Raw genomic sequence first — 25,765 nt, forward strand, 5'->3', positions numbered from 1 at the left:
CAGGTTCTGTGATGTTTTTATAACTGTAAGTGCTGTCTGTATGCTGCTCAGTGCAAGTGATGAGCATTGTTACAAGAGACAAATGAAAAAAGTAAGCCAAGACCTTACGTGCGTGTTTGTAATAAGCCACTTCACTGCACACCAACCATCCTGCCCGTTTTTTGCTAGGTTAATAAAAACAAGAAGTGGCGTGAACTGGCAACCAACCTAAATGTCGGCACTTCGAGCAGCGCAGCCAGCTCCCTGAAAAAGCAGTATATTCAGTACCTGTTCGCCTTTGAGTGCAAAATTGAGCGTGGGGAGGAGCCCCCACCAGAAGTCTTCAGCACCGGGGATGCCAAGAAACAGCCCAAGCTCCAGCCACCATCTCCTGGTAAGTGATGGGCACCTGCAGGGTGGCCCAAGGACCTGGCTGAGCCAGAGCTCCAGAGCTGGGAGAGGAACAGACCTCCACAGCAGTGCTCCCTCCACACAGCAGTGCTCCCTCACACAGCAGTGCTCCCTCCACAAACCATGTTCCTTCACACAATAGTGCTCCCTCAGCAGACGTGCTCCCTCACACAGCAGTGCTCCCTCCACAACCATGTTCCTTCACACAATAGTGCTCCCTCAGCAGACGTGCTCCCTCACACAGCAGTGCTCCCTCCACAACCATGTTCCTTCACACAATAGTGCTCCCTCAGCAGACGTGCTCCCTCGCACAGCAGTTCTCCCCACACATAGCCATGCTCCTTCCACAGTGGTGCTTCCTCCGCAACTGTGCTCACAGAAATTGAAATTCAGGGTGCTGCCCATTGGGTCTGAAGCACTCCTTGCCCATCCTCATTTCATCAGCATAGATTTAGAATCCTGAGCCATATACCGTTTTTTCTAATACAGGCATTCAAAAATGTTCATCTAGCTCTGGACAGCGTAAACATCCATTTGAACCCGTTCTGTCATTTTACAGTCCCGATGGTGCCACCTTCAGGTCTAGTGCCTGGCTTGGACCACCTTTTCCTTCTGGGCCGCTATAGTTTGTTCTTGGGGCGGGGGGCAAGGTCTGGACTTAAGTTCTGCTATTTCCTGTCCAGCAAGTTCTTACCTAAAGGGAATCCTTGCCAGTGCCATGGAAAAGGCCGTCACATGTGACTGTGAAGGCCAGGCCTACAGCCACTCTTTCCTGCCCCTCCACCCACACTGCTGGATACGGCTCACTCTTTGCTGCTCTCCATCTGGCCTTGTCCCCATTAGACTTCCAAGTGTGAAATTTCCAAATACTGTGAGCTGGTAAACCCAGTGTGAGAGACCGTGCTCGATCCTGAGTGGCAGCCTCACTCACGTGATTCCCACCCGGCTTCCTCTGCTCACTGGTCATCACAAGATCACACTTCAGGCCAGTTACCGCCAGCGCTTGGTGGCACTATTGCTGCTGCTGTACAGGGCGCAGACTGGGCACACTGATTGGTCACATGGCCTGTTCTGAAGCTAACTAAAAGGCCATGTGTCTTGAGCGTCTACAGCGTGCCGGGCAGCTTCTGAGTGCTTACCATTTTGTCTTTGCATCAGCCCTGGGCACAGGTGCAGGTTAAATGTCCCCAAGAGAATAAAGGCAGGCACACTCCTAAGAACCCAGAGCTACCTCGTGAGGATGCAAGAGGCCTGTTTTGGGATGGTTGGCCATATGTTGTTTACAGAACCCACCCAATGCGTCAGCCTAGATGGCAATGCTTTGAAAGAGGCTTGTATTTACATCTAGAGTCCAGAGAAAGAATTCTGTTCACTTCTGATGATTCTCTGGCACTGTCAGCATCGCAGCACCACAACTGTTGGCAGTCATGAGGTCTCAAATAAATGGCGCCAGCCACACGCTGCCCTGATAATCCTTAGGTGCATGTCTAGCTCTAAGGAGGAAAAGGCCTCCTCGGCAGCCCCGCCCTTAATGACCCTGAACTTCAGCACTCAGGGTGTACCTGAGCACTGGACAGTCTCATTCTAAAAACCACACAATGTTTCCTTCAGTTCACAGAGTAAAAGACGCTGCCTGTGAACGGCTCTGAAACTATTTTTCCAAAATAAAACCCCAGTGGGGTGCAGGGTCCAAGGCAGTGATGTCTGCAAAGATCTAAAGATGCATTTTATTTGTCAGGAAAGAACCTGTGTCCCTGAATGGCCTGTACTTGTGTGTGAAGAATAGCTCTCCCAGCATGCCTCAGCCTCAGTACAGGAAGCCCTGCCGAGGTACAGAGCCTGTAGAAAGTGGAAGCCTGTTCTCTGAACAGCCAGCACTTTCCTTTCCCCAGTTTAAAACAGCTGCCTTTCTGGCAACGTTGCCATCTCACCGTACAGAGGAGCTCAGACCGCACATGCACTTCTTAGTCCACGTGGAGCCAGGTCCTGCTGTGATGCAGGCTTGGTAGAAGCAAAGCTTCCTGGTGTTGACTGTGAAGTCATTGTCCATCCCAGAGAGCACCATGCAGCGTGCTCTGGACCACACAGAAGCCATGCAGGGGGCAGCAGCAGTATCCCTGGAGCCCATAGCCAGGTGTGTGCACTGTAGCCAGGTGTGTGCACCATAGCCAGGTGTGTGCACCCATAGCCAGGTGTGTGCACCATAGCCAGGTGTGTGCACGGACCTCCATGCATATATGCCCTCCCTGGCTCCAAGACCTCTGTTGAGATTGGTGGAGAAAGTTTTTCAAATTTTTTTGTTGGTTTCTTTTAACATATAACCTTAAAGTTAATTTTTAGTTAGACTTTTCTTACCAGCACACCCAAGCAAACTAGATTGTTCTTCCAGCCTTTGCCGAATCAAGTGTTCCTAAATCATGTGTCTCTGTTCTGAGAGGGATCCACATTTTGGGTGTCTGGCCAGCTTTGATTTGCTGTGACTTTATGAATCTAAAGTTGAGTTCAGCCTTAGAGGCCTCCCCCCCCCCCCCCCCCCCCCCGCCCTTCATCCCTGCTGCTCCATCCTACAGACAGGCACTCTGCAGACAGATGCACCCCATGAACTGTGACAGGGCCGTGCAGTCTGCGTCCCTCAGGTCCTGGTAGGACCCTGACACTGAACTTCCCCAGGTTGGTGGAGAAGTTTAGTCAACAGCAGGTGTCCCCAGCAGGCTTAGGGGAATGGAGCTGTGGAGAGGGACAGACAAGGAAGCTCCATTCAGCTAGTAAGTTTGTAACCCAAAACCCATCCATCTTTGCTGGCAGGTGGCTGACTGCATTTCTATTATTAGCTGACAAGTGATGTCACAAAACCTGTCATGGTTCCAACTAGGGAATCCTCAGAGGAAGATAAATGAGAAAGGGGCTGCAGTATAAACAAAGGTGCCCTCCGGCTGACCTCTAGTCACTAGACCTGGGACACATCAGCTGTTCTCCACACCCTGTCACCCACACCCCTCCCGCAGAACTAGGGCACCAGGTTCATGCTGTGTAAATTATCTTCCCAGCCAGGAGCCTGGCTGTTCCCGTCTGAAGTGTGTGAATGTACTTAACCTTCAGTAACCTTTCCATTGTTTACTTTAGAGTATACATTCATAGCTTCTGGCAAAGGGTAGGGATGTCCTGGAGAGCCAGCCAGCCTCCTCTGCTAATGGAGGCGCAGCCGGGTGTGTTCTTTTTTTTTTTTTTTTTCCCTGAAAGGAAAGGAAAAACACTGGCAAAAAGGAGAGTTTTTCTTTTTCTTTTTAATATTATTATTATTAGCTATAAGTGTGAATACTTTGTAAATAAGAGTCATCGTAGAATCCCAGCAGCCTGTGACCCACACTTCCAAGGAACCCGACTGCAGTCATCCTGAGTCAGAAGCCATGAGTCCCCTCCACAGTCTGTGGAACTGACGACAGGGCTGGCAGCTTATCTGTTACGAAGGGCTCCTTGCTCACTCACTGCAGTTCGCCTTCTTGATGCACGTCCCAGAGTCACCCGTGTCTCTTAGTTAGCTTCTCTACCTCCATGAGTAAGTAGGTGGTCTGCTGTGTGCCCGAAGGCCCCGCTAAGCCTTCCTGAGCTCCACATGCACAGTGGGCAGCCCCAGCTTGACAAGCAACACTTGTGCATAGCGCCACTTTCTAAGAACAAATTGTCAGGTCCAAGGAAACCTCCAGTTCTCCAAACTCTGAAAGGCAGCCCATATATCCAGAAATGAGCTCAAGCTAGACTCTAGGGTTTCTGGCGGTTAGGTAAAGGCAGCCTTCCTCAGGAACTTATGAACCTTGTCCCCATCTGACAAAAGGAATCATTTCCCATTACGCCCCCCCCCCCCCAGAAGGACAAATAGCTCCCGGTGGTTGCATACCAAGGCCCATGAGGGGCCTCCAGGCTCCCTCAGTAACACAAGTGCCTGCTCTACATTCCCCAGGCTTCCCTCCTCCCGGGCTCTGTGTTCTCTTTACAGTGACGAGGCTTCCCCCACCCTGCTGGTCTCCTAGTCTCCTTTGTTCTCCCCTTCCTGCTCTTCCCTCTTCTCACAGATAGCCCTGGCCATGTCCAGGCTGCTGGCCATTGCTGGCCATGGTTAGTCTGCTTTCTCTCTCTCTGCTCTGGACTCTTCCAGATGCCCCTGGTTATGTGCTTGCACTCTATTTCGCGCTCTCTCTTTCTCTCTCTCTCATATCTTCAATAAAACTTATCATCTCACGGAAAGGCCATGTGGGCAGTTTCTTTCTGCCCACACACACATAAGTGATGCCCACCTTTCCCATTTCTGATCTCTTCAGAAAGTAATGGGGTGGGGCCTATTCACCTCCATTTACTCAGAAGTACAGTAAGCACTGGGGTGAGGCTGGCACCCTCCACAGGAAAGTACTCGTCGTCCTCTGAGCTGGCAGTCTGGTGCTCACAGTTCCAGTGCAGGCGCCGTAGCGTGGGGGCTGTGTGGCTCTGCCAGTGGCTGCTCTGCATTCACCTGTTGAAAAGAGCCCAGATGCACCGGACACAGACCAGCCAGGATGTTCCTGTCTACTCAGTACAAGGAACCAACGTCTATCTGTTGGCATCTAACATGCTGAAGACTGACAGATGATGAAGTAGGACTCTTGAAATAGTTTGGCTCTCCTATAAAGCAAGCTTAATCAATCCCACTTGAGCTCTGAGAGGGGCTCACCTCTTAGCGCTATTATTCTGAAGTAATCATCCTTGAAGCAGAGAGGTCCAACAGCACCATGGGGGAACTGCAGGCCTCCATGATGTGTATTTGTTGTAACAAATCTGACCACAGCTTGAGATACTGTTTTTAATGAAAGAACATAGATCTGGGTTCCAGATAACGTAACGTACCTTGTTAACTGCATAACTGCACACGCCGTGCACACACACATACACACCCCGCTGCTGCAGGACACGTGTTCCCCAGTGCGCATTACAGACCACGGAACTCATGACAGCTTCCGTCCCATTTCTTTATTTACATCTAGAGTCTATCCAACAACGCTGAGTTAAACAATTTTCTGCCTCAAGTCTTCTTCTTTTTTATACTCCTTTTCCCTGGGATAAACACCCCAGGAAGCAATTGCCCAGTGAAACTTATAGCTATGTTTTATGGCTCACAGATGAAGTATGTTCTTAATAATTTATTCCAAAAGTCCCTTTCCTGGGCGATGGGGTAGAACTTGGTGTACAGATTCGCCTCGCATGTGTGAGGCCTTGTCATCAATCCCTAGCGTATGCATGCTTGTGCGTGCTCAAACACTCTCTCCACCTTCCCACTCTCTCCACTCTGTCCCTTTCTTAATGAAACGGTGTATAAGTGACTGATTTTACTACATTACTGCTCTGATTCCAACATGTCTTACTTTTAATCCTTCCATATACCTGGCTACCAAAAATTAGCATACTCAATAACTCTAGCTTTCCCCCTTATTTTCCCTCGGTCACTCTAGCTAACTCAGGGTCCTTACAAGGCCCACAGACTCCACAGTCAACTGGCAGCAATTCAATGGCAGAGGTTCCAGGTGACCTGAAGCCACCGACTCCAGCCTCTACCCCTCACGGACAGATGACCCCCATGCAAAGTGGAAGGTATGTTCTGAGGACTCTAAGATAAAAAGTCATTTTCTTTTTGTTTTGGAGCAAGCTTCAATAGAAAAAAAATTGTTCTCTCCTGGTTAGTTTTTGAGTGTTTATTGCTTCTAGTTTTAGCATGTGATTTACTTTGGGTGCTTTTGCATCTACTGGTTTCAAGAGAGGCTCATTTCCTGAGCTCAGTGTGTGTAGCTAGTCCCGCAGTGTCATTCAGCTTTCTTCGTTTGCGTCTCTCAGAAGCAGTACAGTCAGTGTGCACGACCCATTCTCAGACGTGAGTGATTCATCATCATCGTACCCAAAACGGAACTCCATGACTCCAAACGCCCCGTACCAGCAGGGCGTGGGCATGCCGGACATGATGGGCAGGATGCCCTACGAGCCCAACAAGGACCCTTTCAGTGGGATGAGAAAAGGTACATGTGGGATCTTCTGCATGGGAGTGTCCAGCTATAGCCTTAGGAAACAAGCTTTTCTGTGTCTTCTTCCCTTAACTAGAAATGGTGAAAACAGTAGAGCCTGTTTGGATGACTTGTAAGGATCAACAGCTGTGGTCAGGACACACCCGCTGTCCAGCACCGTCAGCGCTGTGCTAGCATGAGCCATGCGTAGCGCTGGGTACTAAACAGTGTACTCAGAATTCTTACATAGTGCTTCAAGGAATTAACAGACGTGGGGAGATGGGTGGAATATAGCAAAGGCCATGACAGGTGGAAGAAAGCAGGCGAGCAGGAAAACATGATTTGGTGTGAGTGCGTTGGAAGAAGGCAGAGGTCCTGTGATTGCTGTGTCACAAGAAAGGGAGTAGGGATGTCGCTTCTCCACTGGGACCTACAAAGTAGGGAGGAGATCACCCTACAGGGGGTTGCTGGGCCTCTTTAAGGAAGGGGCACACAGACTGAAGGTGTCAGGGGCAGGGACCTTCAACTGGGGCACATTCATGAGTTTGAGCTTTTCACCAGCTGAAAGTGTTCTTTGAGGAGTGGCACGATGCAACTTTTTAAGTAAGTTCATGAGTAACTAGTGGTCCCTGAGCATGCTTTGAAAGAAATAAGAAAAGATTCATAGTGTGTGTGTGTGTTTGTGTGTGTGTGTGTGTGTGTGTGTGTGTGTAGAGATGTCTTAGCAGTTAAGAGCACTGGCTGCTCTTCCGGAGGACCCAGGTTCAGTTCTCACCACCCACATGGCAGCTCACAACTGTCTATAATCCAGCTCCAGGTGATCTGACACCCTCACACAGACACACATGCAGGCAAAATACCAATGCACATAAAGCAAAAATAAGTAAATCATTTAAAAAGAGGAGGAGGAGGGAGAGGATCCATAGAACTGTGGTGACAGTTGAACCAGAAGCCCCAGGGCTGGGTCTTTAACCCTGGCTAGCCCGAGGGAGTGCATGCATGCGGAGGCGCTGCACACCAGCAGCAGGGAGGAACCTGGGAGATTGCCTTTTGGCATTTACCCAAGTATAGTTCCGTCCTGTCAAATTGTCGTCATTGGAGTTTTTTTTTTTTTTTTTTACATACAGAAAAGATTGTAAAGTTGGTTTTGTGGCGGTAGTTACTCTGGGATCCCTTTTAAACTGGTAGCTGTGTCATTCTTAGATGTTGGGATACTTTTTTTTTTCTTTTTGAGCCAGGGTCTTACTGTGTAGCCCTGGCTGACCTGAAACTCCTTGTAGACTGGGTTGCCCTCAAACTCACAGAGATCCACCTGCCTCTGCCTCCCCCAGTGCCTGGGTTAAAGGCGTGCGCCATCACATCAGACACAGACTAGGAGACAAAGGAAATTTGCAATATTTCAAGTGTATTTCAGGCAAGAGTTACATAAAGCAAGTTCATCTGTAATTTTTCCTTTCAAGAGTATCAGAGCTACTTCCAAATAAGGATTCCAGAACCTACGCTAAATCCGGTAGCCTTGAGATCCAAAAGCCTCGTGGGTATTAGAAGTAGCTAGGTTGCCGTGGTGTGAGGAGTGGCGCCTCAGACTCTCTTCCATGCCAGTTCCGTGTCCCGCTGTGCAACAGCTTAGGAGTCCTTTCCTCCCACCTACATCCCGACAGGCTGCCAGTGGGTCCACAGGGAAGGTACTTCTGCACAGCCATGGATCTGGCTCTCCCGCTGCCACATAAACGCTGCTGGTGGTGGATGTACCCACAGCTCTAGTACATGGGGACCGAGACAGGAGGATCCCCAGAGTTTGCTGGACAGCCAGCCCACCCGAGTTTGTGAACCCCACATTCAATAAGAAAGGCCTCATCTCAAAATTATAATGGAAGAGCAGAGGGAACTCCCAACACCACATGGCGTCTGTGAGTGCACCCGCAGCACAAAGTGAGTCCCGGCAGTTAGGGGAGAAGTAGAGAGCTGTGGAGCGGTCGTAGGTAGAGAGATAACGTGTCTTCATCAACCATAGGTAAACTGAGTCAAACAAGTCTAGATAAACAGCGCAGTCCTTGGGTATTAAAGCTCACCAGCTGCCTCATAGCATTGGGATATTTGTTACTGAAATAAAGCAGACACGCAGTCCACAGAAAACATTTCCTTACAGCTCTACTTTGTTGTAAACATAATTGTTCATCTTTCAGTTTGTTTTGTTCTGTGAACTTAGACCAATGCCTGCGGACAGCAACACCAACAACCAGTGCTGGTGCCTCTGCCGCTGGCCTGTGACTCGAGGGTACAGTGAATCAGTCTAGTCTGGCGTCCCTTACAGTGGAGCTGGCCTTTCCTGCTCACCACCTGCCTCGGTCCTGTTGTCTCTAAAGCTCTGGTTATGGTACCCAATGTATCTGAGTATCTGTTACAATCTGTGACTATCCGTATCCATAGCAGTGCTGCAGCACCGGATGGGCTGCTTCCTCCCATTTTGTTCTTATAAAACAATGGAGCGGTGACTGTTGAAATAAACTGCTTCCGTGATTGTGACAGTATTTCCATGAGATGGATTCCTAGAAGGTTTATTGAGCCAAAGAATAGGAATGAAGTGGCCCAGCCATCTTTCACTGTCTAGCAAACTGCCCGAAACCTCCCTGACTGCAGTCAGCAGAACTCCGCCATGTCTCGTGCCTGTGCCGTCTGGGGCCTCTGGGATGGCTGATGTCGGCATCTTTACTAGGGAGCCAGCTGGAGTCTGGGAGCTTTCTGCCTGGTTTCTAGGGTGCCCTTGGCATGGAGAGTGAGCTACAAGCCCCATTACCAGTGTCCTGAGCCTGCTGGTCAGCACTAGCCGTGTGGCCCAGCCCAGTGTCATTGTGGGAGAGGACAACACGGGCTGTGAATACAAGCAGTCACGCTTCTGTGTGTGCCGGGGTGGCTGCCCACAGCAGGTCCGGGCAGAGGTGGCAACGGCTGAATGCACTGGTGAGGAGCGTGCAGGTGTGCGGACCCTGCGTACTAAGCGGATTCTTACCAGCATCTTAGCATCTGCCAAGCAGATTGTCACCTACGTTTTTTAGAATTTTCAGTAAGGCCACACACCTGTCACATGTCGAGTGACCATTTAGCTTCCTTTTTCTGTAAACAGGTTGGTTTTTTTTTTTTTTCTGAATTTGATTTACCCTCTTTTTCCTGTTGATTTTTAAAAATAACCGTGTGTATTAAAGAATTAAACTGCTTAGCTTTAATTATGCCACTTGACTCTTCTCCACCTCTGTCTGTCCATCTACAAAATGGAAAGCAATCTCAGAAAGATTCTCCAGCAGTTGACTCGCTCTCAGACCCAGAGAGGGTGGCCAGCTGTGGTGTCCTGCATCACCTCAGCCCTTGTGCCTGGCCCACGGTGTGACAGCACTGACTCAGAAAAACCTCAGCCAGCTCTCTGCCTTGCGTAGACGTAGCTGTCGTAAAATGAAGAACCATAGTAGCCATGGAGCAATTAAAAGTTAGAATGGTTAGCTATGTGCACGCCTTTAATCACAGCGCTCAGGGAGGCAGAGGCAGGAGGATTGCTGTGAGTTTGAGGCCAGCCTGGTCTACAACACGAGTCCAGGACAGCCAAGGCTACACCACAGAGAAACCCTGTCTTTGGGGGACAGGGTTAGAATGCTTGATGTCCTTGCAGGCCAGGATCTGGACTTAATACAGTTTTCTTCGAGCTTTCCACTGATAGCTCATTAGCATATGCAACCTTATTGATGGTCTGCCTTTTGATAGAAATGTGTCCCAGCTCTTCCCATCTTTGGCTGATCTTTTTTTTTCTTTTCTTTTTTTTTTTTTTACCTATATGTACATTTGTATGTCTTTCTGTATGTACGTGCACATGAATGCAGATGCCTCCCAAGACCAGAAGGGGCCTCAGATCCCCTGGAGCTAGTTACATGCAGTAGTAAGCACCAGCCTGTGTGGGTGCTGGGAACTGAACTCTGCACTGCAAGTGCTCTTAGCCACTGACCCATCTCTCCAGCCTCTTGAGCTGTCCTGAGTATATGTTTATCTCAAGATTCTCTGGCTTTTCCATATAGAGGTGGAAACAAATTTCAATACACATTTCATGTGTTGTTCACAGCCCCTCATGAGCTGGTATCACCTCATATGCAGGCAGTAGTTTGTAGTTTCTCTCTGAGCATCCACACTGCTGTGTGACAGGTGACTACAGCCTAGGTGTAGGCTTTCTGTGGGGTCAGCCGTGCAGCAGGCTAGGCTTGCACCTTTGCTCTCAGTCCTACACAAAACCAAAGTGTTTACTAGGATGCAGCTTCTGCCTTCTAGGGCCCCTTCAGATTCAGTCAAGCTGTTGACAGCTTGTCCATTATGGTTATAGGGCCAAGGTGACTATCATATTGTTGGCTCTTCTTGTGTCCACCCTTCCCATGAGGGCCAGCAGGAGAGTCTCAGCCATAGATCTGAAGGGCTGCCTGAATTCTCCCTCTGGATGCGTGGATGCACCATCGGCTGTAACTACAGTGACTGCATCTGTGAATCCCACTTGCATGTAACGTACAACAACCTCAGAGCCACAGCCCAGACTGTTTCTGGGTCCTGCAAGGTCAGGATCAGAGGCCCATGCAAAGCAGACAGCAGGGATGTAGGTGTCTTTGAAACCATTTCAGGATTCTTCACCCTTGGGTGGATTTCATATCCTTTCATTAGGACTGTGGTATGCCTTACAACATGTTGGCACGACCAAAGGAACAAGAAGGGATGCTTAGGCCCTTTGGCTTTTAGAAATACTTAATTCTGTGCTTTTTATTTCAAATATCACAGTGCCTGGAAGTAGTGAGCCCTTCATGACACAAGGACAGATGCCCAACAGCAGCATGCAGGACATGTACAACCAGAGTCCCTCAGGCGCCATGTCCAATCTGGGCATGGGGCAACGGCAGCAGTTTCCTTATGGAGCCAGTTATGACAGAAGGTGAGTGCTTCTTGATGACGAGGAGACAGTTTACCAGGAAAAGCTTTCCTTGGATGCACAATGCTGAGCCATGGTGTCTGAGCGCCCCATGACAGCCCAGTGGCTCCTTACAGAGGGTGGCCTTGGCCAGCCCATGAAGAACTTGGTCTCAAACAGTCCATGGCTGTTATTTCTAAGCAGGTGTCTGGCGGCATACATCAGATTCAAGTGTCCTGACAGTAGCAACCCCCTGTCCCTAAGAACTCAGGAGCTACAACATGCTGTGCCAACCCCACCCCTCCACGCCCAGCACCAGCATCCCTCTAAGGCAGCTTTTGTCTCTACCGTGCCAGCTTCCTGGGCTTTTCAGTCCCAGGCCCCCTCCCCCGCACCCCTTGGGGGTATGTAGGATATTACACTTGGCTCTCAGGCTCTGAGTTCTGGACCAGGAGTGTATTTTGCTCTTAACAACCATCTCTGAGAAAGCTCACCATTCATATGCTTAAGAGCCTGTCCAAGGAAGCCATTTTGACATCCGCATGGAGGTCAGGCCTCAAGATCACTCGTAAACTGATTGTACTTTGGCAGGAAGTCTCATCCTTCAGAGGTAAGAGATGGCTTCCTTTGTGAAGCGATCCCTCACCGGTGCTGCTGGCTGGCACCAAAAGCCACTTAGAGAGACACTTAGAGCAGGATTTCAGTGTGGTGCTTGTGTGTAAAGAACAAGCATGAAACATACATGAAAAGGAAGGCCATGTCCTCTGTGGCCGTGATGTGCTGGTGAAGGGCAGGGCTGATTTGAGCCCCTTCCTCCATGATCCTGGTATGGTCGGCGTCTGCCCAGCAGGCTGGCTACACCTAGGCCCTCTCACCAGCACACCAGCTAGAGCCAAGAGAGGGGCGATGAGTGGAGAGGACCTGATGCCGAGGGATGTGTGTGAAAGATCACAAGTATGGCATCTTCCCCGAGTCTTCTCTGGCTCATTATTCCAGGGCAGCATCACCGGGAACCAGGGTGACAGTTCTCGGTGGTTTTCCTCATGCCCTGGCCACGTGTGATGCTGTCTCTGGTGTCCCCTGCTTTCAGTGAGCCATCACCGACACCTAGTGCATGAGTTAGGGTGAAGTGTAGCCATTGGGGAGCCCTAGTGCACAGGACAAGGGTTCCTTTGGGTTCAGTTTTAGGAGCTAGTTTCCCCCCAGTAGGATTAGACAGTTGTACAAGGCAGACACTTGCAGAGCCCTCCAGGAAGCTTGCTCTCCTGTCTCCTGCAGAGGCTGCCTTTGCGTCATTCCCACCAGCACATTTTACTGCATTATTGGCAATCTTCTGAAAAACGCTACCTGTCCGTGCTAAGTTTTATCCTTGTCAATTATAGTTATTTTCTCTAAACTTCCTTCCAGAGTCTTCCCTGTCTATTTGTGTATGGTAATCTAATTTCTTTCTTATTTTCATTTCTTAATCACATTAATAATATATCAAATGTAGTTACTCTCCCCTCCTACAAGATTCGGTTTTCATAACTTAAACCAGTTTATTGGTTTATTGACGAAGCTTCAGATCTTTTACCCTTGAAAATGATAATTTTATGGCATTTACAACTCTTAAATATGAGAGCAGTTGAAAATAAACGTTGTATTTCTGTGTGAGGATCTATGGGAGCTCACCTCAGTCACTGTTAATGTCCTTCTCCATACCCTTTAATCAGGAACTTGGAAGTTCTGCCGTCCCCTCTGGTGGGCATTAGCATCTGGGGACTCAGTCCTGAGGGATAGCTTTAAAAACTGTGCCCTCGGTGAGGAAGTCGCGGCGGGAAGCATCGTCCAAGTTCTGAGACTTTACAAGTGCTGCTTCTGACCTTGGTTTCTTCCTGCTTCTCACTCCCGTGACAACACTGTGTGGCACTTGCTGGTGTAGGCTTCAGGGGATGGGTGGGGCTTCCGCCTCAAAGGAAGAGGCCAAAGCCTGGACAAGTACATGCAGGGCCCTGCCTGTCCAACCGGTATCCCTCTGACACCAATTAGCAACAGCCCAAACGGGGAGTTGGGCTCAGTTCCTGAGATGGGTTCTACCGTCCCTGCAAGGAGCTGGAACAGAGCTGTGGCCTCCTGTGCCGCTGCTATTGAAAGTGGTATGTATGCATAGAAGGCAGAGACATGGGCTGTCTGTGTGTGTGTGTCTGCCTCGAATCCCGTACGAACTAAGTTTTCTTTGACTACCTTGCTCTAGGCATGAGGCTTACGGGCAGCAGTACCCAGGCCAAGGTCCTCCCACAGGACAACCGCCGTATGGAGGACACCAGCCTGGCCTGTACCCACAGCAGCCGGTGAGTTGGCCAGTGGGTGTGGGTCCGGTTCCCCTTTGTCTGCTGGAGGCTGAAACCCAAAGCTGTCTTTCCTGAGAAGATAGGGGAGGGCTCACGGAAGTCGTCATACGCTTCCTGAATGGTTAGAGTAGGCTTAACCAGAAAGTACGCCTGGGACTTTGAACCCAGAAAATAAAAACAGCTCTTGACATGCAGTCTTCTGCGATATATACAGCATGCTGGGCACGTGTCTGTGGTCACCCCATCCCCCAGGCCCACAGGTTCCAGATCCATGAGCTGAGCCAACCACAGGTCAGAAGAAAAAGATAGAGCACATTTCCTTGGTCACTGTTTTCTAACCCAGTAAGGTACAGCAGTGTGTAGCACTCGCTGACACTGTATTGTGTGTCTGGGTGCTCCAGACATGCCAATCGACAAAGAGTGTGTAAATAATACAGAAAGCTTGCGCCTTTTTCTCTAAGGGATTGAATGTCTGTGGATGTGGCCCACAGGGACCCTGGAAGCAATTTCTGTAGATACCAGAGACAACTGAATGGTGTTAGTAAATCCACTGTAGGACAGAAATATGCTGTACTTTTAAAAATGCAATAAAAGAAACGGACTGTTGTAGCCCAAGACAGAAAGCTGCCTCTTTTAAAGTAAGATGGTAACACCACATATTCTGTGGGCAGAACTTAGTTGCTGTATATCCCACTGCTCCCTAAAGTCTACTCCATAAGTTATTTTTCTTTAAAGTGATAAATTAGGGGGCTGGAGAGATGGCTCAGAGGTTAAGAGCACTGTCTGTTCTTCCAAAGGTCCTGAGTTCAATTCCCAGCAACCACATGGTGGCTCACAATCATCTATAATGAGATCTGGTGCCCTCTTCTGGCATGCAGGCACAAATGCGGACAGAATATTAGATAAATAATAATAAATAAAAGCAAAATAAAAATAAAAAATAAAATAAAAAATTTTTTTAAAAATGACAAATTAATGGCATATTTTGTAATATTTGTTCATTCTGACTCACAGCAACCTTCATAGCTGAATCCTGCAAAACCTGACTTTGCAGATGTCACAGTGACCCTAAGAGTGGAAGCCCTGGTGTGGCCTTTCATGTTAAGATCTAGCTGTTTCTGAACCACTTTTTTTGGGGGGGGAGGACGGTATTAGTTTTAGTTTTTCAAGACAAGATTTTTCTGTGTATCCTTGGCTGTCCTGGACTCACTTTGTAGACCAGGCTGGCCTCAAATCTCAGAGACCATCTGCCTTTGGTGCTAGGATTAAAGACGTGCGCCACTGTGCCCCGCAGCATCGCTCCACTCCCCATCAGGAAGTCCCACCCATATGCTGGGCACTGGTAAAAGCACCTCCAGGGGTAGAGATGAGTGGAAGAGGTTGTGTGGAGGGACCAGTAAGGGGTCCATGGAGTCCTGGGCCTGGAAAAGCAGAGTATCTGGGCAGGAGCCCAGATATGGACAGCAGGTATATGGTCCAGCCCGAGGAGGCGTGTCAGTATACTGTCATCTGCTGAGGCCTAGGGAGGCCCAGAACCTCCCAGGACGGCCCTGGAATATCCAGTATGCATCTATAAGGCAGAGCACCCTGGCTCCTGGGCTCATCTCAGCCCCATCTGTCCACATGTGCTCCTGTGGCCGTCACCCATGTGGTGCTGTCCCTGTATTGCAGCCCCAGAAGAGGGCTCCTTGTTTTTCTCACAGAAAGTTTCTTACACATGAAAGCAAAAATGGGAACCCCCAAAAATGTGTGACACTGCTGAGGTACAAGCCTAAATTGCTAATGCTTGTCAGTACATAGGAGCGTCCCATATTCATTTTGAAATGAACATTCTAGCCAGTAATAACTATTTTGCATAATTTGAGTGTGTATGATTATACCTCTAAGAGTACATCAGTATGATTTGCCTTTATATGAATTTCAGAATTACAAACGCCATATGGACGGCATGTACGGGCCTCCAGCCAAGCGCCACGAGGGAGACATGTACAACATGCAGTATGGCAGCCAGCAGCAGGAGCTGTACAACCAGTACGGAAGCTCCTACTCTGGCCCAGACAGGAGACCCATCCAGGGACAGTATCCCTACCCCTACAACAGAGAGAGGATGCAGGGCCCAGGCCAGATGCAGCCACATGGAATCCCACCTCAGATGATGGGTGGTCCCATGCAGTCTTCCTCCAGCGAGGGGCCTCAGCAGAATATGTGGGCAGCACGCAATGATATGCCTTATCCCTACCAGAACAGGCAAGGCCCGGGTGTCCCTGCACAGGCACCCCCCTACCCAGGCATGACCCGCACAGAGGACATGATGGTTCCTGATCAGAGGATCAATCACGAAGCCCAGTGGTCTTCTCACGTCAGCCAGCGCCAGCCTTACATGTCATCTTCGGCCTCCATGCAGCCCATCACGCGCCCACCTCAGTCATCCTACCAGACGCCACCGACACTGCCAAACCACATCTCCAGGGCGCCCAGCCCCGCCTCCTTCCAGCGCTCCCTGGAGAGTCGCATGTCCCCAAGCAAGTCTCCCTTCCTGCCCGCCATGAAGATGCAGAAGGTCATGCCCACAGTTCCCCCATCCCAGGTCACGGGGCCACCCCCTCAGCCACCGCCAATCAGAAGGGAGATTACCTTTCCTCCTGGCTCCGTAGAGGCATCACAGCCAGTCCTGAAACAAAGGCGAAAGATTACCTCAAAAGATATTGGTAAGACTCTGAAAGGATTCTTTTTGCAATCTAGACCTTTAATTTAGACATAATTACCATCCCTCTCAATTGGATGAGATTCTTAATAACGCAGATTACTGGGGCACTTACATATGGGAGCATTGGCTAGAAGCGCTCATCTGAATAAGAAGCAGGCCTAAGCAGAGCCTGGACCTAAATGACACTTCTAGGTGCAAGGGTTGCTTCTGGGGGAGACTAGAGCTCCAGGGGTGAAGCCCCGGACTCCTCAGTCTTCACATGCTGTGTGCTGGCTTGAGATTTAACCGTAACCAAGCCACTTAATGATTGCAGTAGAGGCTTCAGAGATCCACTGTGAGGCTGAAGAAAAGGAAGGCGAGCCACTCTGATGGCAACATAAGTTGAATGTCCTTGGGGGAAGGTAGCAGCCTGGCCACGCTGTGTAGATGGATAGAAGTGGTGTACGGAAGGTTCTGGGCTGTGATGTATGGAGCTGACGTAATCCACACCACACTGGCAGATACAGCTTACAGCGAAGCTCAGCCGAATGCTAATGCCGCTCTCGTCCTCTGTGAGGTGGTGGGAATACTAATTAGCGGCCTGGAATGTTGGGAGTAAACACAGTTTTTTCTGCACTTATTTGAATTTCTCTTAACACAGAGGAGGAAATAATAGCTCTTGGTTGTGTTTTTGTTGTTGTTGTTATTGTTTTGTTTGTTTGTTTTTGCCAAGATTTTGAAATCACTTGCCTTAAAATTATTTGCAGTGATTAGAAGATTAAAGGTATTTAATTAATGATATTAAAGGTGTTTTCAGTTGTTGGACATTTAGAAGGTAAACAGTAAGAAAAATAAGGTATCTAAATGGGAGCTATAGGGAGATGCTGAGCCCAATCTTTCTGGGAAATTAAGTGAACTGGATATTTATGCCTGTGTGCTTAGATAAATTATATATCTACTTTTTAAAAAACATGTATTTGTCTTATGTGGTGCTTTCCCTGCAAATATATACCTGCACTATATGCATGCAGTGCCCAGGGAAGCCAGAGTGGATGTTAAAGCCTCAGGAAATGGAGTTACAGGTAGTCAGTAGCTGCCGTTTGGGAGCTGGGACCCTGACCCTGGTCCTCTCCAAGACCAGTGTGCTTAACTGCTGAGCCATCTCTCCAGCCCTATGTGGGTTTGGTTTTGATTTGTTTTCCTATCAGTTTTGCCTTCAACCTTTTGTTTTCAAAAATCTGATCCCTTGTGTGACAAAAGTCAGAGGTTATAAATCCCAGTCACAGTAAAGATGCCATCCCTACCCTGCACCCGTGTAGCTGTGGTGAATGGGCTAGATCAGGCTCCTAGTCTACCTCAGGACATGGGGGTCCCCCAGAGTACCTCATCCTCGGCAAAGTTTTGTCATTGCTTTTCTCGTGGCAGGAGTGGGAGGAGCAGTAGAAAGCACGGGTTCTCAGTCTCTCGGTTCTGGGCTCAGCCACATCCTGAAAAGCAACCAGCAAAGTGCCTGTGCGTCCACACACAGCAGGGCATAGAAGTAGGAGAAAACGGGACTGGGAAACCCAGGCCTTTGTCTGAGGTTACACTGTTTCTGCTATTTCTACAAACTTGCCTGCCTTCTCAAGATGCCAGCTTGAGGTCCTTTTGAGTGGAGAAAGGGGAAAAGGCCAGCTGTGCTGATGTTGGTTCAATCACACAAACCTGGTGCTCCCTCACACACACTCACCAAGTCCCTGAGGAAGCACCCAAGACAGCAAGATCATGGTTGCTGGCTGGGCTAGAGGCACGGGGGTGTTTTATCACCAAAGCAAAAAGGATCTTACAGAACCAACTACCCTGTAGAGTTGCCATCTCCAGCGATAGTCAGATGATCACACATAGCTAACTCTGCGAGCGTTTGTTTAAACATGTATCAGCGTTCTACCCTGTTCTCCTTTTTAGTCACTCCTGAGGCATGGCGTGTGATGATGTCCCTTAAGTCGGGGCTGTTGGCTGAGAGCACGTGGGCTCTGGACACCATCAACATCCTCCTCTATGATGACAGCACTGTCGCCACCTTCAATCTGTCCCAGGTGAGGCGGCCACAGTGCAGCTGGTAACCAGTTAGAATGTTACAGACTTAGGTCCTATATAGTGCTTGTGCCGGGTGCGCAGTGACCACCCAAGCCTCAGAGTGCTGTGGTTAGTGCAGAGCAACGGTAAGCACTGTATGGTTGGCTGAGCACTCAGCCAAGGATGATGATTCATTTCCGTCTTCGGGGAGGGGGGAGTGCAGGGGGGAGGTGGCAAAGAAATTGTAACTTGGAGTGACCAGGCTGGAAGAAGTACTTAAAGCATAACATGAAGTTGTAAGTGATGTCCATTGCAGGGTCTCATGTAACCCGGCCTGGCCTTGACCCTGCTATGTACTCTTGAACTACCAACTGCTGCCTCCGTGTGCCGGTGTGGCAGCCGTGGACCGCCACAGCTGTGCTGCCTCTTTTTTTCTCAGCAGAAGATAGGTAGCATATGTAAGAGAATGGAGCTCACTGGCCCCTGTGTCCCCACCATCTCTCTGAAGTGACTGGGGACTTCTGGCCATGCTTGCCCTGCAGCTCCACCCTCCCATCCCTGCCCCTTTTTCCTGGCTGTTGAAATCCTCATCTGAAAGCCTCCAGGTCAGCACTGGCTTTAGAGTAACTTCCAGCAGTATGGCTGACAGCAGGAAGTCTGAGAAAAATGCCAGAGTCGTGGCGGCTGCGGGCTTCAGACGTATTTAGGATAAAATGAGAGAGGCTTGCTTTTCCTGAGGGGGTGTCCGTTGCTTAGCCACCTGAAGACGCCAGGCTGCCCAGTTCCCTTCCTGCTTTTGAAATAAGAGCAGGACTTCCCACCACCCCGTCTTTCACTGTGCCTTCAGCGTAGCCCCAGAGGCAGTTCTCAGCTGGTGGAATACATTAGTGTTGCAAACTCTGCATGCTCTGGTGGAGGTGTTCTATGTTTAAGACAAGCTTAAAATTAACGTGTCCAGCCTTTTCCAGAACCTTCATCCTCATAACATGTGAGCTCAGGCTGGTCGCACTCATATACCCAGAAGTGTTTAGTTAGCCTGTCCTTTTTCCCAGGGAAAAGATAAATCTGCAAAAGAGAAAGAGCCAGCCACATGTACCTTCAGGGTCACGACGCAACTGCTTAGCACAGATTACATCCCATCACCTCCGGACAGAGTCCCAAGCCCCTTCCTGGGAACAGAGTAGCCGTGAGAGTGTGGCTAGTTTCCATAGCATCTGTCATACACAGTCCTCACTGCTTGTCCTCACAGCCTGAGTGTGGCAAGCTGTGTGCTGCGTGCTGCGTGAGCCGGGCAGGCAGAGGTGCTCGGGGTTCACAGGCAGTGACTGCTGGAGCCTCTTGTCTTTCATTTAGCATTGTGAGTAACTGAAATGTAAAATTGCATTTTATGAAGCAGTCTCGTTCATTTATCAGGGACTAAATTGATTTGTTTATAATTTTCAGCCTTTATGAGCTACTACATTGCTGAAATTATCTCCTCCAAAAGATATAGAGAGAACGTAAATTAGGGCAACCTATGGCACCTGAGACAAAAATAACCATAAAATTCCTAAGAATAATAACCATAAAAACCCCAGCAGGCGACTCCCAGATAAATAGGAGAAGAGCAAATAGATTCACTTTGGGCGCAAGAGTCTATAAAATCCTCATTCCTGCCCCTCAAGATGCACAGTCGCTAAGCCATGCAAGCTGCAGAGGTGGTGGCGCTCCCCCCACGTGGGAGCCGTGGCCATGGAAAGCTGGTGCCGGTGCTGGTGGTGTCGGTTGGCAGAGAACCTGAGACACCGTCATGCACACTTAGTGCATCACCAGGAAAGTACCTCTCAGATGTGGGGTTCCCTCCAGGGTCTGGCCAGAAGGCCATTAAAACAGTATGAGTCTTTACCCAGAGCTGCCCCAGGCTCGGGCTCTTGCCCCTCCATCAGAGCTGATGTCCTGACGCTGTACCTGTCTCTCTCTCTCTCTTCTCTAGCTGTCTGGATTCCTGGAACTATTAGTAGAGTACTTTCGAAAATGCCTAATTGACATTTTTGGAATTCTTATGGAATATGAAGTGGGTGACCCCAGCCAAAAAGCACTTGATCAGCACGCAGGGAAGAAAGATGACAGCCAGTCAGGAGACGATTCTGGGAAAGAGGAAGATGATGCTGAGGGTCTCGAGGAGGAGGAGGAGGAGGAAGAGGAGGAAGAGAGTGATAAGATCGAGTCGGAGGGCAAGAGCAGAGCTGCCCCTGCTGCTCCAGATGCCCCTGTGGACCCTAAGGAGACGCCAAAGCAGGCCAGTAAGTTTGACAAGCTGCCCATAAAGATTGTCAAAAAGAACAACCTGTTTGTGGTGGACCGGTCCGACAAGCTGGGCCGCGTGCAAGAGTTCAACAGCGGACTCCTGCACTGGCAGCTGGGGGGCGGGGACACTACTGAGCACATCCAGACTCACTTCGAGAGCAAGATGGAGATCCCTCCGCGCAGGCGTCCACCTCCGCCTCTGAGTTCCACGGGTAGGAAGAAAGAGCCAGAAGGCAAAGGCGATTCTGAAGAGCAACCGGAGAAAAGCATCATAGCCACCATCGATGATGTCTTGTCTGCCCGACCAGGGGCCCTGCCCGAAGACGCCAACCCAGGACCCCAAACCGACAGCGGCAAGTTTCCCTTTGGAATCCAGCAGGCCAAAAGCCACAGGAACATCAGGCTCCTGGAGGACGAGCCCAGGAGCCGAGACGAGACACCCCTGTGCACCATCGCGCACTGGCAGGACTCGCTGGCCAAGCGCTGTATCTGTGTGTCCAACATCGTGCGGAGCTTGTCTTTCGTGCCTGGCAACGACGCAGAGATGTCCAAACACCCAGGCTTGGTGCTGATCCTGGGAAAGCTGATTTTGCTGCATCACGAGCATCCAGAGAGAAAACGAGCGCCACAAACCTACGAGAAGGAGGAGGCTGAGGACAAGGGGGTGGCCTGCAGCAAAGATGAGTGGTGGTGGGACTGCCTTGAGGTCTTGCGGGATAACACACTGGTCACGTTGGCCAACATTTCCGGGCAGCTAGACTTGTCTGCATATACAGAGAGCATCTGCTTGCCGATCCTGGACGGCTTACTACACTGGATGGTGTGCCCGTCCGCGGAGGCACAGGACCCCTTTCCCACCGTGGGGCCCAATTCAGTCCTGTCGCCACAGAGGCTTGTGCTGGAGACCCTCTGTAAACTCAGTATCCAGGACAACAACGTGGACCTGATCTTGGCCACACCTCCATTTAGTCGTCAGGAGAAATTTTATGCTACATTAGTTAGGTACGTTGGGGATCGCAAAAACCCAGTCTGTCGAGAAATGTCCATGGCGCTTTTATCGAACCTTGCCCAGGGGGACGCACTGGCGGCAAGGGCAATAGCTGTGCAGAAAGGGAGCATTGGAAACTTGATAAGCTTCCTGGAGGACGGGGTCACGATGGCACAGTACCAGCACAGCCAGCACAACCTCATGCACGTGCAGCCGCCGCCTCTGGAACCCCCTAGTGTAGACATGATGTGCAGGGCGGCCAAGGCTTTGCTGGCCATGGCTAGAGTGGACGAGAACCGCTCGGAGTTCCTTTTGCACGAGGGCCGGCTGCTGGATATCTCGATATCAGCTGTCCTGAACTCTATGGTTGCATCTGTCATCTGTGATGTACTGTTTCAGATTGGGCAGTTATGACATACGTGAGAAGGCACGCATGCGTGGGTGAAGATAGAGGGTCACATATAACTGGCTGTTTTCTGTTTATCCAGCGTAGGAAGAAGGCAAAGAAAAATCTCTGCTCCTCTGCCCCATTCACTATTTACCAATTGGGAATTAAAGAAATCATTAATTTGAACAGTTATAAAATTAATATTTGCTGTCTGTGTGTATAAGTACATCATTTGGGGGTTTTTTATTTCTTTTTTTTTTTTTTAACCAAAGTTGCTGTCTAGTGCATTCAAAGGTCACTTTTTTTTTTTATCATAAATATTTTTTTTCTCCATGTTGTATTACAGTTCGGGGGAAGTGAATTGATTTTTAAAAAAAAGTTTTGGCAAAAAATGCTAAGATAGGAAAATTTCACCACACTGAGGCAAAAGGGTGAAAGGAAAATTGATCCTTGAATTGATTTCCTATGAATTTTATTCTTCACAGAATGGAAAAACAAAACTGCATCCTGTCACCCAAAGCTCTGTGCAATAGAAACTTCTAGAGGTATAGGTGTAGGGGTGGAGGAGGCATGGCAGTCAGAAGTCAGGACTACGCGCTCGGGAGACTGGGTTCCCCACAGAGAGTGGTTGCCGTAGGCTGTGAGCAAACAGCGCTCTTTCAGTGAGGAGTGAAATGCGCGCCCAACAGCCAGCAACCGTGCTTCCTCACACGGCCGCCATGTCTGCTGTGGTTCAGCCTCCACGTGACAGTTCTTCACAATTCCTTTCATCATTTTTTAAATATTTTTTTTACTGCCTATGGGCTGTGATGTATATAGAAGTTGTACATTAAACATACCCTCATTTTTTTCCTTTTCTCTTTTTTTTTTTTTTAGTACAAAGTTTTTAGTTTCTTTTTCATGATGTGGTAACTACGAAGTGATGGTAGATTTAAATAATTTCTTATTTTTATTTTATATATTTTTTCATTAGGACCATATCTCCAAAAAAAGAAACAAAAAATACAAAAAACAAAAACAAACAAAAAAATAGAGGGTAATGTACAAGTTTCTGTATGTATAAGGTCATGCTCTGTTGGGAGAGCAGCTGGTCCCAATTTGCTTCATGAATCAAGGTGTGGAAATGGTTGCATATGGATTGATTTAGAAAATGGATACCAGTACAGACAAAAAAAGAAAAAGAGAAAAAACAACTAAAAGGAAGAAACACAACTTCAAAGATTTTTCTGTGACAAGAATCCGCATTTGTATTTCAAGATAATGTAGTTTAAGAAAAGAAAAAAAAAAAAAGAAAAAAAACTTGATGTAAATTCTTCCTTTTCCTCTGGCTTAATGAATATCATTTATTCAGTATAAAATCTTTATATGTCCCACATGTTAAGAATAAATGTACATTAAATCTTGTTAAGCACTGTGATGGGTGTTCTTGAATCCTGTTCTAGTTTGACTAAGGTGGTTGCGTAGTAACCAAGTTATTTACAGGAAATAGGGGACGTGTAGCCGCGCCTCCTGGTAGGCTGAAGGCCAGGCTTTCAGGGTTACCTACTTGAGAGTGGGGAGCAACGGTTTGATTTTCTCAGATGGCTTAGCTAATTAGGCCTCCTTTCAAGCAATTAACTCTGGCGACATTGCTGTGTGGTGGTTTCTCTTGTAGCTGGGTGGCGGCTGCCAGCCCACGTGAAGTGGGGCCCTCCAAGCCGACTGGCCTGAAATCATAACCTCTGCCTTCCCCTGTTATGTCCATGTGTGCACTCGCCATGTCTCCACTGTGTGCCTCCAAATTAGCCTACATTTAGTTGACTCCAGCATGTATAATATTTATACTGTGCAATGTTAAAAAGATCATGTTATGTTGTATGTGGTGTGCACAATGCCAAGTGACTATACGTCAAGGCGTTCTCTCGTTTCCTTCCTGCCTGGTGTACTTGCTCTCCCATACTCAGCTCTGATGGAAAGTGTCTCTTCCTGGGTCGATGACTGCTACTTTGTAGCGTTTAGTCTCTTTGAAACTGCTATGTAATCAGATCATGTCCCTTCTCCCTCTCCCTGTCTTCTTCAGTCTACACTTACAGACCCTGCCACGGCCGTTCCCGTGGTCCGCCTTGCTCACACCGACATCTGGGAGAGTTAGACAGGAACATGCAGTCACAGCCAGATGGGACTCTGGTGTCACGACAAAGGAACTATTTCTCCCTGCAAGCAGTCCCACCACCAAGCAGCCCCCACAGCAGTTCAGCAAACAGATCTCTGTTGAGTTAAAACCCCATTTATAATTCTGCTAGCTCTTAATTCATCTGTTTGCAAAGAACAGATTTTAGCGTTCCTCGTGAAAATACGGAGACATGTGAGAGAGTTCTGTAGCATCCTCATCTCTTGCAGACTGTACATAAAAGGTACCTAAGACCCCAGTCCCCTTGTCAGAAGGGGACAAGTGGCTTTGCAGCAGTTGTCCCAGAGCAGACCGCTGGCACACACTGACACCAAGCCCTGTGTCTAGGCAGTTCTGGGAAGCCTCGTGTCCGTCCTCCACTCTCACCCAACACCGACTTCTGGAAGCTCATGAAGGAACTACACCCTGCTTGGCATTTCTCGCCTATACTGAGTTGCTACTGTGTCCTAAAAAGTAGTTATTTCTTTTCCACAATTTTCAGAAATTTACAGGATATCCATACTCTAACTGTGTATTGTGGGGTGGGGGTAGGGTGCAAAGAAAGCTTAGTATTTTGGAATGCTACCATAAAGTTGAGTCTGTTGGTATTCAAGATTATTACACGGCATTGGCTATAAAGTGTTTGAGTGTTTGAGTTGGATATACACTCCTCTTTTACTTGGCTATTTAAAGACTAGTTGTGATGTTTTTCAGGTTAAAACAATTGTTTTTGACAGGGGCCATGGGTGGTCTAACTTCTTAACCGCCCCTTCTGAGAATTAGCTAGCCTTTGTCAGGAGACTTGTCCGTCTCAAACTGTGTGCTTGCCCCTGTGTGTTCAACCCACGAGGAGCCGAGACAGGAGACAGACAAGCTTCTTGCTGGGTTGTGGTAACTTCCTTAGGGAGTTGAGCACACTACTCAGAGCCACCACGGATGCACCTAGTGCACCCAAGAGAAGGAACCTTGAATGTCATGGTTAGCACAGCTTTACAAAGCACTAGTAAATATTCCAGGTGGTTCTATGTAATCTGCTGAGACAGGATGCTAGCCATTAACTCTGCAGAGATGTGTTGAGTGTGTGCTCCATGCCTAGGCCCCAGGGGATCATCTTTAGTGGCACATGGCCTTGATTCAGGTCCAGTCAGATAAGTTAATGAGTTCTCAATACTTAGAAATTAGGTGAGGCCATGGCTGCTTGACCCCCAGTGTGGCCCTCGTCTCATTGTGCAGACACTCTGGGACCCTGGTCTCCCAACTCCCTGAAGAGTGCCTTGCTCCCTCTTGGGGTTTTCACTGGGATGTAGAAAGATAACCAATAGTTCCCCTGGTTCCCAGTACCCCTCAAACCAGGTCACCAAGTCTAGGACTACAGAACCTGCCAAAGCCACACAAAGACTGGTTCAAAGCCAGCCTCCACTTCATGGCCCACACAGATCACAGAGGCCACTGAAGTCCTGGAGTTCCAAATTAACTTGGGGTTTAAAAATGTGACTGTTGAGGAGACATTGGAATTGGGTGGGAGGTCACCAAATTGTCCAAA

General features: G+C 48.8%; 1 protein-coding gene across 7 annotated transcripts in view; it reads left to right on the top strand.

Moving 5' to 3' along the window:
* The window catches only part of ARID1B (AT-rich interaction domain 1B), a 356,628-nt gene extending 333,138 nt beyond the window's left edge, over window positions 1–23,490 (top strand). For all 7 annotated transcript variants that reach the window (XM_084777436.1, XM_084777433.1, XM_084777431.1 and 4 more), the window contains 8 exons: window positions 169–373; window positions 5,868–6,006; window positions 6,247–6,425; window positions 11,214–11,364; window positions 13,574–13,670; window positions 15,595–16,378; window positions 18,301–18,431; window positions 20,384–23,490. In XM_084777436.1, the coding sequence (XP_084633562.1) occupies window positions 169–373; window positions 5,868–6,006; window positions 6,247–6,425; window positions 11,214–11,364; window positions 13,574–13,670; window positions 15,595–16,378; window positions 18,301–18,431; window positions 20,384–22,099 (3,402 nt within the window). In that variant the 3' untranslated portion in view covers window positions 22,100–23,490. The remainder of the gene's footprint in view (window positions 1–168; window positions 374–5,867; window positions 6,007–6,246; window positions 6,426–11,213; window positions 11,365–13,573; window positions 13,671–15,594; window positions 16,379–18,300; window positions 18,432–20,383) is intronic.
* Window positions 23,491–25,765: the final 2,275 nt, after the last annotated feature.

The sequence above is a fragment of the Acomys minous genome, assembly GCF_964271855.1.
Source record: "Acomys minous genome assembly, chromosome: 3".
NCBI classification, from domain to species: domain Eukaryota; kingdom Metazoa; phylum Chordata; class Mammalia; order Rodentia; family Muridae; genus Acomys; species Acomys minous.